Here is a 16,059-nt window from a genome sequence, read left to right on the forward strand (position 1 = left end):
CTTGATTTTACAGAAGAAAGATGGCAGTATTTTAGTTACCTTTTTTTTTTCTTTTGAAGCATAGAAGCAGAATTCCTAAAGTGTTTTATACAGGTAGTCCTCACAACAGTTCATTTAGTGGCTGTTTGAAGTTACAACGGCACTGAAAAAAGTGACTTATGACCATTTTCCACCCTTTTACAACCATTGCGGCATCCCCATGGTCACATGGTCAAAATTCAGATACTTGGCCACTGACTCATACTTAACGACGGTTGCAAATGTCCTGGAGTCACGTGATCCCCTTTTGCAACTTTCTGACAAGCCAAGTCAATAGTGGAGCCTGATTCACTTAACAGTCGTGTTACCAACTTGTTAACTACAGCAGTTCATTTAACAAATGTGGCAAAAAAGGGTCATGGGGCAAAATTCACTTAACAAATATGTCACTTAGCAACAGAAATTTGGGGCTCGATTGTGGTTGTAAATGGAGGACTACCTGTATTATGTTAAGACAGGGGTCTTCAAACGTGGCCATTTTATGATTTGTGAGCTTCAACTCCCAGAATTCCTCAGCCAGCATGGAGGAACTAAGGCCCCTTCATGACTTGTGGACTTCAACTCCCAGAATTCCTCAGCCAGCGTGCCTGGCTGAGGAATTCTGGGAGTTGAAGTCCACAAGTCATAAAAGGGCCAAGTTTGAAGACCCCTGTGCTAAAATTTTAAAATACATATGGGTTGACATCTGGTACGATAATTGAAAAAGTTTTGTTACATTTAATAATCTGTGTTGTTTTAAGGCTTTGATGAATTAGGTGGACTCCTAAAACCAACCGTGGCTTCTCAGAACCAGAATCTTCCAACTTCCAAAGCACCACCCAATAAGTTAGTATTAGATGACTTGGATTCATCTCTAGCCAACCTTGTAGGAAGTAAGTATTTGTATGGGACTTATATAAAAATAAATAAATAAAAAAATGAACTGTTTTTCTCATGATTTTCTTGTTTTGTAACAGATTTGGGCATTGGAAATGGGACACCGAAAAAGTGAGTTTTTTAATATATATTTTTTCTTCTAAATATATATTCGCAGCAGCTTTACATGACTTGCCAGATTGATTTCTTAATAATACAGATAAGGATAGTGTTGCTGATTGGGAGAATACTCTAAATGAGCCATCTGTGACTGACCAACTAATACTTAGCATCTTCCATCTACCGAATAAATATCCTTGCTGGGGGTGGCTGCTGAGCTGATGGCAGACCCCACTTCCCTCCTTGTTCTCTGATCTCTACCCATCCATCTTCTTTTTTAGGTAATCATGTAAAGGTAGTCCTTGACTTAATTGAGCCTCAGATTTCTTTTTAAAAATAAAAGTTTTATTGATTTTTCAATTGTTTACATGAAGGTGCTTGGGAACCAGCATGGTGATGGGGTAATCGGATATCCACACACACACACACAAAAAAAAAAAAAAACCACAAAGTCATAAATATACAACTTGATTTTGGTCCTTAAAAGTTCCCTCTCTGTTTCGCTCAGTTAATGTAACATATTCAAAGTAACACATTTCTAAATAAAATTCAAACAGTCCGTAACATTATCAATGACATTTTACCTATACAAATCCAAATCTATTTCTATTGCTAAGCGAAACGGCTGTTAAGCAAGTTTTGTCCCATTTTGCGAATTTGCTTTCCAGGGTCATTAAGTGAATCATTGCAGTGGTAGGGTTAGTCACAGGGTCGTTAAGCGAATCCGGCTTGTCCCATTGACTTTGCCTGTCAGAAGGTTGCAAAAGGGGATCACGTGATCCCTAGGAACACTACAACCGTCATAAATACGAGCCAGTTGCCAAGCCTCTGAAATTTGATCCCTTGACCCTGAGGATGCTGCAACGGTTGTAAGAGTGAAAAATCATCATAAGTCACTTTTTTCAGTGCTGTCGTAATTTCAAACCATCACTGAACCAATGTAAGTCAAGGACTACCCGAAAAGACAGGAGATGAGTTATCTCATACTTTTCTAACGTGAATACATGTGAGGTTTTTTTATTTATTTATAGTGATGTAAACTGGACCCAGCCAGGAGAAAAGAAACTAACAGGCGGTTCCAACTGGCAGCCCAAAATTGCACCGACCACTGCTTGGAATGCTCCAACCATGGTAAGCAATTGTCACAAGGCAGGGGGCCACAACCCACTACCGGGCCACGGCCAGTTCGGAATTGGGCCACGCGACCGGCAAGCACCAGTGCACATGCAGCTTGACTTACAGGAGCATCGGGCGGGCACACGTGCACGTGCGCACACAGCTTATATTCCGCAAGTTGAGCTGCATGCGTGTGCACTCCGGCCTGCCACTTATGAGGCCCAGTTCCCCTCTTGCTCCCCCCCACTCCAGCTGGGCCACCAAGCCATAAAGGTTGGAGACCGCTGCCATAGGGAGCTTCTTCATGAATCCACCAGCTTAGATTGTATTGTGGGTATATAATGTATCATCAAGAATTCTGGTTATGTACTCTAGAAAACCTGGCTATCCAAATTGCAAAGATTCTCTTTTGGATTAGATTTAGGACATTTCATAGTGGCTGACAAATACCCAATTTGAAGTTAACATCAGCAGTAGCCTTAAAAGGTGCAGCTTTCAAAGTCTTATCGTTTGTTTAAAAAGAAGGGGAGGGGTATTTCTCTTGCCTTTGCTTGTGGGAAGTTGGCAGGGAAGGTCACAAATCACAATCATATAACTGTGGGATGCTGTGACAGAAATCCTGGACTGGATCATGATCACACATCTATGGGGATGTTGCAATGGCTGGTTGTAAGCACCACTGGTTCAGCACTGTCTTATGTTCAAATGCTCACTGAATGAGCAGCCATTATGGGAGGACCACCTGTTATCTGAATATTCTTAAAGCAGTTTTTGTTCTAAGAATACAATATACTATCTTAATGAACAGAACAAGGAAAGAGGAGGCACAAAAACATAAATCATAAAAGAACATGCAGTTATTATAGTTCTGTTTTAATGTGAAGGCTAAACCTTCCAGGCATATTTTGCTAAAAAAAAAAAAAAAAAAAAGGAGGGGGGTGAAGTTTGGGGAAGCCTCCCCTTCTTAAACCTATCCTTGACCTCCCCAACTCTTAGTCAAGAAATATTTCTAAACCATTTCAGAAAGGGGAAATTAGCTGTGGAAGCCGTCATGATGAGCCCTTCCAACTTTTGTGGGCCAGGATCCAATTCTTGTAGGACTTAATATGACAAAGAAATCCTCGTGACGGTCACAGCGTCTAGCCCTGTCCTAACCTTTCATACCTGAATGAAGACTGAGGCTTCCAAATAAATTGTGCAATAACTTTAAATTTAAAACCCAGTCTTAAAAAAAAAACCCAATATTCTTACAGATCACAAATGTGGGAATGAAATAGTTTTGTAGGGAACATGGGTGTAATTTAGGCTTTTTGTTACACCTTATGCAAAGTTTTGAGTTTTCATGATCTATTGGGAGCGGGAAAAGTGGTGTTTTGAATTAATCTTCTCCTTTAACACTATGTTGTCTCGTTTTCTCTTCAGTGTTTTGTTGTAAATTACTGAAGTCCAGTATGTCAGAAATGTGACAAACTTGCTGACAGTAGATTACGTTATAAATTCTGTCACAGACTTAGCAATCTTGTTAAATTCCTTTTTTTTTTTTTTTTTTGCTAAACGTCTTATTGGTTTACAAGAATGTGTTCCTCAGGGTTGCTAAGCACACTTGTAACCAAAATGCTTTGTGTATATTCTGTTGTGTAAGTAATCATTTCTAATCCAGTGTTATTGCATTGTGTAATTGTTCTTCCGGGGGAAAACCAGAATGGCATGCATTTTCCACAATACGTAAGTGAACAAAACCTGCAGTCTCTCTCTCTCTCTTTTTTTTTTTCCCCCAATCCGATTGGCATGCTGATATTAACCACTACAGCAGAATCTCATAAACCTGCTATTGCACACTTCTGTTAAGATATTTGGGCATGATGGAAATTTTGAGCAGCTTCTAATATATCCAGATTTTAAGGGCACCCTTTTGAAGCCAAGAATGGCATGAAGAAATATTCACAATTATTTTCCTGCTTTAACTCTTTCGTTTGCTGCCCAATTAGCTGATGTGTTGCCTCCGCATTGCCTTTTTAAGTGCATTTGAATTTGAATAAATTAAATGAAAAAAGGCATTTGTGCGTACAAATAATTGCATGAAATCTCACAAGCTTCTTTCCACTCCCACCCACCATAGTACTTGATTTCAAAGAGGGAGAGACCAATATGTTCTAAAATATCACTGAATAGAGTGATATTTCCCATGTTTGCTGAGGTGATTCAAAAGGGTCTGACCTGCACCGTGTGCTATCTCTTTCCACTAAAAAAAAAAGTTCATTAATGATAATTTTTTTAAAAAAACTCCACAAACGGACTATCTAATTGTTCATTATTGACAAGAGCTAAAGAATGAAGTCTCTAAATACTTTATATTCTAAATCCTAACAGGTAGTCCTCAACTTACTACCACAATGTGAAGCTAAGCGAGACATTGGCTAAGTGAGTTTTGCCCCATTTTGCGACCTTTCTTGCCAGGGTTGTTAAGTGAATCACTGCAGTTGTTAAGTCAGTAACACGGTTGTTAAGTGAATCTGGATTCCCCACTGACTTTGCTTGTCAGAAGGTCGTAAAAGGGGACCCCGCAACCCGTCATAAATACGAGTCAGTTGCCAAGCGTCCGAGTTTTGATCATGTGACCACGGAGATGCTGCAGCAGTCATAAGAGTAAAAAAAATGGTTATAAGTCATTTTTTTGATGCCCTTTTGAACAGTCATTAAATAAATGGTTGTAAGTTGAGCACTGCCTGTTTCTGAGGTAAGTTTAACTGATAAAAGTTTTTGCCTTTAGATTATCTTCTGGTTAATTCAATCTGCTCTATCTGTGACACGGCTGAATTTCCATACATCAAAAATCATAGTAACTTTTAATTCTTCAGCTCTTTCGTTTGGGACATCATACTTAAGCCCATTTGGTTTTACTTTCCTTATTATTGGTCTTTCCCTATAATCTTTTCATGGAGAAGAAAATCTTAAAACACCTTAAAACAGTTGAAAATGAGTAAATGTATGGCCGTGTATATGCAATATATACAGTATTTTGCTTCTTTGGTTATGTTAATAGTAATCACTGCCATTTCATTAATCATAGTAAATAATAGCCAATTGGATTCCATACACTTTGAGAGCAAGCAGCTAAATTTCATTTTAATGTGTGTCGTTGTGCCCACAGTAAAAAATGACAATAAAAGTTACCTGTCTGTCTTTCTCTCTGTCTGTCTATCTATCTGTCTGTCTGTCTGTCTATCTATCTATCTATCTATCTATCTATCTATCTATCTATCTATCTATCTATCTATCTATCTATCTATCTATCTATCTAGTATAATCCATAGGAAAAACTGTAGGTTTTCCTTCATTCACTTTTATCTTGTTGGAAAATCTTTTTCAGACAGTTGAATTTCTTATAAAATTATGGGTATAACACGCACCTCTATGCCTCCTTTAAATTCAGAAAACTTTGCATAGCAAAATGACTCTAGCGCAGTGGTTCTCAACCTGTGGGTCGGGACCCCATTTGGGGTCGAACGACCATTTCACGGGCGTCACCAAACAACGCAGTCCGCCATTTTTTCCCCTTTTTCCTTAGCTGTGCTACTCCCTTTTATTCTATTGTCTTTTGAAAGCCAATAGAATAGTCTCTCTTGAATAGAGTCTAATTCTATTGGCTTTCAAAAGCCAATAGGAATTGTCCAGGCTGTCTCTGCCGTGCTGAGCCCGCCAAAAGTCCCATTCTGGAAACGGTGCTGCACCAGTTGAGTAGTCCTCGACTTACGACCAGTTGAGGGTCACGGCATTAAAAAGATTGAGAACCACTGGTTTAAAAGAACCATGAAGGAGGAAGGGAATTCACAATATTCCTGAACGTCAGTTAAATATGACAGCAGATGACATCAAGAGGCAGATAGCACATAAACTGCAGCACATGTCTCAAAATTAATATAAAATTAAGGATATTCATGCCTAAGCTATGTAGGTTAAAATGCTAAAAAAATGTAAAGGCATACCTCTTGCAAAACACTTTGTCAATGTTAACTGGCAGTGACATGGAGGGAAAAACTCAAAATACATGTTTGCTGGCATAAAGTTGTTGAACTTTATGCAAATACCTGGCACGTTCCTGATAAGTCATCTAATAATTATCTAAAGTCCATCAAATTCGGGGTTCATTTTCCTGCAGTTTCAGGGATTCATTGAGCAATTGTTAATGTTTGGTAAACTTCCTACCTAAAATTTAATCATTTAAGGTAATAAGTTGGAATTGCCAGCTCTGTGGAGATTCCCATATTGACCTGGACCAGCACTAACCTGTGATCTCATGTATCTGCCAACTGTGCTTTGGAGCTTAAAAAGAACAGCAGTCCCAAACTGCTTGTTTTAATCAGTAATTGATTATTCTAATAAATTATGGAGTTGCCAGTTGGGATTCAGCTGGTAATGGAGGTCATACAGGAGTATTGTCAGATAAACAGTTCATTAATTATGTTAATTAACAATTCTTTTATCTCATCCCAGTTAAGAGACTTTGGGGAGAGCGATCTCCCTTCAAAAATATTAGAGCCCCAGTTAACAATAAAAACCAGCATAAAATCAACTTGTGTCTTTTGTCAAGGTACAAAAGAATTGTTTCTTCTTTGGGGATTTATTTATTTATCCATTTGTTCATCACGTTTACGTGGTTTATGTTGCTGCCTATCTCACAAACAAGGGATTCTGGATGTATACTCTTAAGCTACACAGAACAATTATTGTTATTTAAAAAAAACGTTAAAACCTATAAAACACAAGGCTAAAAAAGAGCAAATTAATGGTATGCTTTTCCCATTAGGCACCGCCTGTCATGGCCTATCCTGCTACAACGCCAACAGGAATAATGGGATACGGAATGGTCAGTAAAGTTTGTATTTTAAGTCCTTTGAGGAGCATTAATTTGTAGGCATCCCCTCCCAATATATTCATTGTGCTTGTTTGTGTGTTTATGGGAGAAGACTGTTCTGTGATAAGATGCCACATACCCAATGGCTCTGTTTCACTTCTGGTTTTTTCCTGGTTTGTGATCTCAGTTTGCTAGGAAAATCACTCATAGTAAACTACTTTGAGCACATTTTGATGGAAAAGTGGGAGTCCAGTTGAAGAAATAATAGACTCTTTTGCTTTCAGTCTTCTAATACCTTCCAGATGTACTCCAGAATTTGTACAAATGTATAGCTAAAATTAGATTTAACTTGAAACAGATGAGTGATGTTAGAAACATTAACAACCAGGCTCAGTTATTACAACTGAAATGAAAAAAGTGCTTTCTGAATAAGAATACCTTAAAATGATGCTACGACAAACATGGCAAAAACATTTTTGTATGTATCCTCTGGAGCTTTTTTTTTTTTTTTTTGGCCTCTTACTTTTTGGAAACACAAAGCAGATTCTTGTTGGCCATTCCTAAAAGCAGGGGTCTCCAAACTTGGCAACTTTAAGACTCGTGGACTTCATCTCCCAGAATTCTCTAGCCAGCATGGGAATTTGGGGAGTTGAAGCCCACACGTCTCAAAAGTGGCCAAGTTTGGAGATCTCTGCCTAAAAGGACAGAAAAGTTATGTAGGGAAAAATCCCCGCCAACAAAAATGACAGTTTCCAGTGACTTCTTTGTGGTAGCTCTAATGACTAAGCCAGAGGTCTTCAAACTTGGTCCTTTTATGACTTGTGGACTTCAATTCCCAGAATTCCTCAGCCAGCCATGCTGGGAGTTGAAGTCCACAAGTCTTGGAGAGACTCCTGTCTATGAGCATGTACAGCAGGGGTCTTCAAACTTGGCCCTTTTATGACTTGTGGACTTCAACTCCCAGAATTCCTCAGCCAGCATGCCTGGCTGAGGAATTCTGGGAGTTGAAGTCCACAAGTCATAAAAGGGCCAAGTTTGAAGACCCCTGGACTAAGCCATCCTGCTATATCATAAATATTCTACTGTCTTGTTAACAGAAGACGATGGTTCAAAGCATACTCTTGGTGGGCATGTCATCATTTTATTTTATTTCATAACATTAATTCTGTGCTGTTCTGCATTCTTAGCCATCCCCAATGGGAGGAGTGCCAGTAATGACGCAGCCAACTTTAATATACAGCCAACCTGTCATGAGACCTCCAAATCCTTTTGGTCCTATATCAGGAGCGCAGGTAGGTTTTAATTTGCACTCTGCAGCCCTGAAAGCACAAGGAAGAAACCTCTGTGGAGAAGGATGAAATCAGTTGAATATTTTTAATCGTTCGTGGCATGCAGACGTATCTGGTTCAAGTGTTAGTTTCGCATCTAAGATGGCTTTCATTCTGAGCCAGATGGAATAGTCCAAATGGGTCTCAAGAAAGCTTATTATACACCAGAAGACTCCAGAGATCTGGGATGAGAATTGTTCAAAAGAGGTCCCACTGACGCAAGTTCTGAGATGACAATCAAATGATTGGGGAGCTTACAGTGAACCTGGCACAAGAAAGAAAGAATAACTGCACAAAACAGAGCCCATTAATTCCTAAATGAATTCATAAAGAACAATAGTATTTTTCTTCTGTCAGAGAAGCTAAAGCCAAGGAGACGCCAGTGGAGTTATTAAAATGAACAAATAATATATATTTCTAGGGGATGTATTAAAAGGAAAGTTACAAAAAAATGGGTCTCACTATCCAGATGAAGTACAAGGTTTGTACTTCTGAGGCTTAAAGTATTAACCTGGTTTGGATGTCTACAGTGTCCTCTCATTGTACTGATGTCATTGCACACGTGGGGTTTCTTATTTATAAAAAAAAGGGAACGTTCCATTTTTATTCCTCCCTTATGTGAGAATGTGAAAAACTTCCCCTTGGAGGCGTTCTTAAATCAAGATGGTACTTAATTCTGTGGTGTCTCTGTGTTCACAAACTTGCTTCCTTAAGCTTTTGTAAAACACGTGGAAGGTGCTGAAACCTGAAATGATAAGATAAGAGATCCTGATGCCCATTGGGAGGGCTTGTGTCTATTTAGATTAGACATGTCAAAACTCTTGACGTGACGCAACGTATCGAGACGGTTTTGCCATTGCCGGCAATGGGGTGGCGCGCGGCTTCCGGATGACGCATCCGGCCCGTGGGCCGGCAGTTTGACACCCCTGATTTAGATCTTCAAAAGGAAGTAGATACTGTAGAGCAGGGGCCTACAAACTTAGCAACTTTAAGACCTGTGGACTTCAACTCCCAGAATTCTTCAACCAGCCATGATGGCTGAGGAATTCTGGGAGTTGAAGTCCACAAGTCTTTAAAAGTGCCAGGTTTGAAGACCCCTACTGTAGACCTTTCCAGCAGGGTTGTCCAACCTTGGGAACGTCAAGCCTTGTGGACTTCAACGTCCAGAATTCCCCAGCCAGCAATGCTGAAGTCTGCAGGTCGGAGTTGGTCCACAGGTCTTCAAGTTGCCAAGATTGGATACCCCTGCTTTATACTATCAAACCAAAATTGTCCTTAGACTATCCCAAAAAAAGAAAAAAAAGATTTGATGCCAGCAGCATTTTCACAGATATCTTGGAGAGTTCAAACATGAGCTCTCCTGTACTCCTGAATGGCACGGCAATGGAAGAATTCGTAACCTGCGCCCTTTCTAAATGCTTGGATTGAACCTGGCTGTGTACTTAAGAATAAGGAAATCAGTTGTTGTTATTAGAAGCACACCCTTAGTGGAAGCATTCTCTCGGTTTGCCCTGGAATTAAACCATTTGTGGTTCCTCATTGCTCTTGGTTTGGCTTCAGCGATGTCAGATTTATTAGAGTTTGTTGGTGAGGGAACAAAGGCTTGTTGTGAAGGCCTATTTGCTGGCTGGGTGTCGCCTCTACTGGGCTTCCCTTAGAGCAGTGTTTCCCAAACTTGACAATTTTAAGGCATGAGGACTTCAACTCCCAGAATTCCACAGCCAGCAACGCTGGCTGTGGAATTCTGGGAGTTGAAGTCCACATGCCTTAAAATTGTCAAGTTTGGGAAACACTGCCTTAGAGTTTTGAAGGAGTTGTTCCTTTTGGATCACCCATCGGTGTTGGCAGGTCTTTTGTTAGTTAAGTTGCATGCATGGGTGAACTTTCTATGTTACGTGAACTAAATGTATTAACCCAGAGCAGAGCAACTGGAGTGAATGAGTCTGGAATTTCATCATTTGCCATGGAACTGAAAGGGGATCTTCATGGCATGTCTCTCTCTCTTCCTTCATTAAACCTCCACATAGTTTCCTCATTCTGTTCTCTTCCATATCCACCTGCTTCTCTCCAGGAATAAAGTAGTACAGTTCCTATCCTGTGTGGTCCTGATCTACAAACAAGTTTTTGCATTTAAGGGCACTTGTAAGAGGATGTAAATGTGACCAGGTTTAGTAACTGCCACTATCACGGCTTCATCTAGAGCATAACAGAAAATATCTCAACCATGGCTCAGGGGCCAAGAGCAGAAAAGTCAAAACTTAGATGTTTTAATCTAAGAAGCTCTTATAATAAGGACACTCAGATACAGCAAAATTAGGCCTTCCTATCCTCTATTTAAAACATCCCCAAGGTTTAACTTCTAATGCAGTGATTCTCAACCTTTTTAATGCTGCGACCCCCAACCGGTTGTAAGTCAAGGACTACTCAACCAGTCATAAGTCGAGGACTACTCAACTGGTGCAGCACCATTTGCAGAATGGGACTTTTGGCAGGTTCAGCAGGGCAGAGACAGCCTGGACAATTCCTATTGGCTTTTGAAAGCCAATAGAATTAGACTCTATTCAAGAGAGTCGATTCTATTGGCTTTCAAAAGCCAATAAAATAAAAGGGAGTAGCACAGCTAAGGAAAAGGGGAGAAAAAGGGCGGACTGTGTTGTTTGGCAACCCCCGTGAAATGGTCGTTCGACCCCAAATGGGGTCCCGACCCACAGGTTGAGAACCACTGTTTTAATGCAAGGGTCTTCAAACTTGGCCCTTTTATGACTTGTGCACTTCAACTCCCAGAATTCCTCAGCCAGGCACAAGTCCTAAAAGGGCCAAGTTTGAAGGCCCCTGTTTTAATGAGTCTTTTGACCCAGCACGGTAACAACCTTCTTGCCACTTGTTTCCTGGTCTTGCAGGTGGAAAACACCTGCATTGTGTTTTGATAAAGGCCTTGTCTTCTCTCAGTCCCTTTGCTGCCAGATGTCTCCAACATCAGCTCTCACAGCAAGAGCCATTTGTGAATTACTTATGGCTTCCTAACAGCAAAAGGTTCACCCTTTCTGTTCAGGCTAAGGAAATTTATATTAGGAAGAGGAGAGGAGAGGAATGGAGCAGAGCATGTGACAAATAGACTGAACGCACAAGGAAATTGTATTAATTACCGAACTCTAAGCAAGTAATTTTGGATAATATAAGCTTGTTTATTCATTTATCAAACTTCTAAGGCGACGCAACTCCCTAAAGACTCTAGCTGGGTATAGAATATTAAAAACCGTCAGAAACATCATAAACCAGAGAAAAAAGCAATAACCCTCCAGATCAGGATTCTCAAGGAGAGTGGACTTCAATTCCCAGAATTCCAAAGCCAGCAGGACCAATGATGATAGTACTGGAGGCTGAAGTCCACATGCCTGGAAATGTCCAAGGTTGCTCCAGACCAGTGGTTCTCAACCTTTTTAATGTCGCGACCCTCAACCGGTCGTAAGTTGAGGACTACTCGACCGGTTGTAAGTCGAGGACTACTCAACTGGTGCAGCACCGTTTGCAGAATGGGACTTTTGGCGGGCTCAGCAGGGCAGAGACAGCCTGGACAATTCCTATTGGCTTTTGAAAGCCAATAGAATTAGACTCTATTCAAGAGAGTCTGTTCTATTGGCTTTCAAAAGCCAATAGAATAAAAGGGAGTAGCACAGCTAAAGAAAAGAGGAAAAAAATGGCGGACTGCGTTGTTTGGCGACTCCCGTGAAATGGTTGTTCGACCCCAAATGGTGTCCCGACCCACAGGTTGAGAACCACTGCCCCAGACAATAATAAAATCGTTATCTTTAACACTACATTTTCGCCCAAATGGGTCTGCTGCATTTCCTAGCCTAGGGCAGTGATGGCGAACCTATGGCACGGGTGCCAGAGGCGGCACTCAGAACCCTCTCTGTGGGCACGTGCGCCATCGCCCCAGTCCTAGGCCTTCAGCTGGGTTTTATAAAACTTTTTCGCTTTAGGCCTCCGCTGCCATGTGCAGAAAAAAAAAAAAAGGTTCAATCAGTCAATTTCAACTTCTCACAGGGAAAAAAAAAGATCTTGCAAAGTTGGAATTGATTGATTGAACTTTTTAGTCCCACCCAGTCTGCCATTACCACCGCAGCCGCGCCCACCCAATGGGCCACGCCCACCCAGCACTCGACGATGCATAAGTGGGTTTTGGGTTGCAGTTTGGGCACTCGGTCTCTAAAAGGTCCGCCATCACTGGCCTAGGGCTTGGGTCAAAGCCAGGTTTTCATGGCTGACGTAAACCAGGTTGGGGTGCGTTGATGTGTTTTCTTTTCCTTTAAGCCCTTTCCTCATCCAGGGGAGAAGCCTAGATGAAAGAAACCTCATACAAGCATTAATGCTATTAAAGGCAAAGGAGCAGATGCATTTAATTTTGTTTAACTCTCCTGATGAAGTTGATATCCTGTGCTGGAACCAGAGCGTGGAAGGAATTAAAGTCCCATGGGAAAGCTTGGATCAGAGTGATATTTTTAGGTATTGGGGGGAATTTGAGTGCTTTTAATAGAATTGTGTTCCACCTTCCCACATTCAGTGTTACTGAGCTATTATGTATACGTATGACTAAAATGTTTACTTTAAACAAATGCCAATATGGGACTGCTGTTTGGAAGACAGTTGCCATGGGTAGGAAGAATTAGCCAGGCTTTAAATATCTTGGACCCACTTGTAGATGATATTCTAAACATAACTAGTCTATTTCTAGCAGAAAGCAAATTATGTCTTGACAGTTGACATGGAGCAGAGAACCACTTTGGCATATTGATAATATTTGCTTATAGTTTTGAACAGACTATAAACATAAGGGGAATTGTCTTTAAAAGGCCCCAGAACAGCAACAAAACTCCCTTTCCTTCCCCTAACTTGTGCAGTTACTCTAATAACATGTTAATCTGAGAAATACAGAGGTGTCTTAGAATATAGAATAATATAGAATAACAAGCTTGGAAGAGACCTTAGGACAGTGTTTCTCAACCTTGACCATTTTAAGGCATGTGGACTTCAACTCCCAGAATTCCACAGCCAGCAATGCTGGCTGTGGAATTCTGGGAGTTGAAGTCCACATGCCTTAAAATGGTCAAGGTTGAGAAACACTGCCTTAGGAGGTCTTCCAGTCCAGCCCCAGTTGGAATAGTCTCCAGTTGTGTCGTTTGTAGTAGATTAATCTTGAAACTGTCTCTCAGAACATATCTGAGTAAGCAGTACGTAGGCTTGGGCATGTAAAAGTGCCAAATCTGGAAACAAAGGGTCTCAATTTTAATCTAATTGTCTTAAGGTTCAAAAATTGCAGTAAAACCAATAGGATTGCCTATCTGTTAGCCAGTATTGCCTACTCTTGGATAAAGAGTTTTGTCCTCTGGGCTGTATATATTCCTTAATCTCCCTTTTTGTAGCCTTTGAACTCTTTTTAATAAAGATTATTCAGAACTGATGAAAACTGTGATGTAAACCTAAAACAAGCATATCACAAGCGATGCAGGTAGACCTCAACCGGTTGCTTAGTGACCATTTGAAGTTAAAAATGGACCTCCCGGGCGGGGGTGTCGATGCTTATGACCCAAATTCAAAGTTCTGATGCTTCCACCCTCCACGGTCACATGACCTTTGAGCACTGGGCAGCCAGTCGACATTCATGAGCATTTGGTAACAATCTGTAGTCACGTGACTGCATTTTATGACACTTTTGTCAAAAACCAGCATTTGCTTCACCACCACCACCAGAAAGGGTCGTGGTGGCGCAGTGGTTGTGGCGCAGTGGTTAGAATGCAATATTGCAGGTTAACTCTGCTGACTGCCAGCAGTTCAATCCTGACCAGCTCAAGGTTGACTCAGCCTTCCATCTTTCCGAGGCTGATAACCTGAGGACCCAGATTGTTGGGGGCAAATATGCTGACTCTATAAACCGCTTAGAGAGAGCTGTAAAGCACCGTGAAGTGGTATATAAGTCTAAGTGCTATTTCTGTAGCTAGGTCACATGGGTAACCTGATTTATGATCACAAGGTCATACCATTATAATGGGCAGGGTCCATTGCAGTCATAACTCGAGGACTCCCTGTAATGTAGCTCTACCCAGCTTGCAGTCTTTGATTCCCAGAAGGAACCCTGTGTTGTATATATTTTGGCCATGAAAATGTTGTCCACCCTGGCCGATTCTGGCTACAGATCTCTCGGGCAGATTTGTTCCTTTTAATGTGACTTGCCAAATGCTAAGCCTGGAAACCATCCAAATGAGAAGAAGGCACTCTGCCAGTTTGCTGTAATTCTTGCTCCATTTTTTTTTAAATATCCTTCTTCCAGAATTTTATATCTGTCCTCTTTTTTTTTTTATTATTCTCCTTTCCCTGTACAAACACATATGTAGGTCAAATAGTTTCAGCTACTACGGTGAAAGGCAGCAAGTGATTGTAGAGGCCTTTTGTTGATATTCTGTCTCTGCCTGTAATTTAAGTAGAGGATGTTACCCATTGGGCGTGAAGAATTCTCAATATAAAATCAAAAAAGCAGAGCTGGCATAGTGAAAAGAAGTTGGTGCAGATAGCCACTTGAGGGGACGAGACCAAAATAAGCAATGGTTTATTGTTAATTCATTAATTGTTTAATGAAGAGAAGGACGAGGCATGACATGAGAGCAGAGTTCTAATATCTCAGGGGCTGCTACAAAGAAGAGGGAGTCAAGCTATTCTCCAAAGCGCCTGAAGGCAGGACAAGAAGCAACAGAAGGAAACTAACCAAACAGAGAAGCAACCTAGAACTAAGAAGAAATTTTCTGACAGTGAGAACAATTAACCAGTGGAACGACTTGCCTCCAGAAGCAGTGAATGCTCCAACACTGGAAGTTTTTAAGAAGAGACTGGACAGCCATTTGTATGAAATGGTGTAGGGTTTCCTGCCTGAGCAGGGGGTTGGACTAGAAGACCTCAAAAGTCTCTTCCAACTCTATTATTGTTACTGTTACCAATTCCATTGCATTCGTAATATCCATTTTTGGTGTATTTACTCTGGAACACAGTAGATAACCCATCTGTAGCCAGGCTGGTATCACCCCTCTTATTGCTGATGTCTGCTCTACAAGTACATTGTCCTTCTATACCAGGGGTTCTCAACCTGTGGGTCGGGACCCCATTTGGGGTCGAACGACCATTTCACGGGGGTCGCCAAACCACGCTGTCCGCCATTTTGTTCCCTTTTCCCTAGCTGTCCTACTCCCTCTTATTGGTGGCCACACCCACTTGGGGGTCACCACAACATGGGGAACTGTATTATGGGGTCACGGCATTAGAAAGGTTGGGAACCACTGTTCTATATATAAGGAAAGGTTGAGGTCTTTAATGCCTGAGGCCGTTTTGAAATCTAACACCACATTAGGCAAATGCTGAAAGACAAAAAGTGAATCTCTGGTTTTGGCCTTGTGGAGATAATTAGAAAGCGAATCTCTGGTTTTGGCCTTGTGGAGATAATTAGAAAGCGAATCTCTGGTTTTGGCCTTGTGGAGATAATTAGAAAGCGAATCTCTGGTTTTGGCCTTGTGGAGATAATTAGAAAGCGAATCTCTGGTTTTGGCCTTGTGGAGATAATTAGAAAGCGAATCTCTGGTTTTGGCCTTGTGGAGATAATTAGAAAGCGAATCTCTGGTTTTGGCCTTGTGGAGATAATTAGAAAGCGAATCTCTGGTTTTGGCCTTGTGGAGATAATTAGAAAGCGAATCTCTGGTTTTG

At 41.0% G+C, this 16,059-nt stretch overlaps 1 protein-coding gene across 1 annotated transcript in view; it reads left to right on the top strand.

Annotated features, from left to right (window-relative positions):
• The window catches only part of LOC120313579 (phosphatidylinositol-binding clathrin assembly protein-like), a 34,941-nt gene that overhangs the window by 13,747 nt on the left and 5,135 nt on the right, over positions 1-16,059 (top strand). Inside the window, exons 5-10 of the mRNA XM_039355636.1 lie at positions 780-911; positions 996-1,026; positions 2,046-2,145; positions 3,832-3,855; positions 6,938-6,997; positions 8,173-8,277. Coding sequence (XP_039211570.1) covers positions 780-911; positions 996-1,026; positions 2,046-2,145; positions 3,832-3,855; positions 6,938-6,997; positions 8,173-8,277 — 452 coding nt within the window. The remainder of the gene's footprint in view (positions 1-779; positions 912-995; positions 1,027-2,045; positions 2,146-3,831; positions 3,856-6,937; positions 6,998-8,172; positions 8,278-16,059) is intronic.

The sequence above is a fragment of the Crotalus tigris genome, unplaced genomic scaffold (assembly GCF_016545835.1).
Source record: "Crotalus tigris isolate CLP2741 ecotype Arizona unplaced genomic scaffold, ASM1654583v1 scf7180000018708.195815, whole genome shotgun sequence".
NCBI lineage: Eukaryota > Metazoa > Chordata > Lepidosauria > Squamata > Viperidae > Crotalus > Crotalus tigris.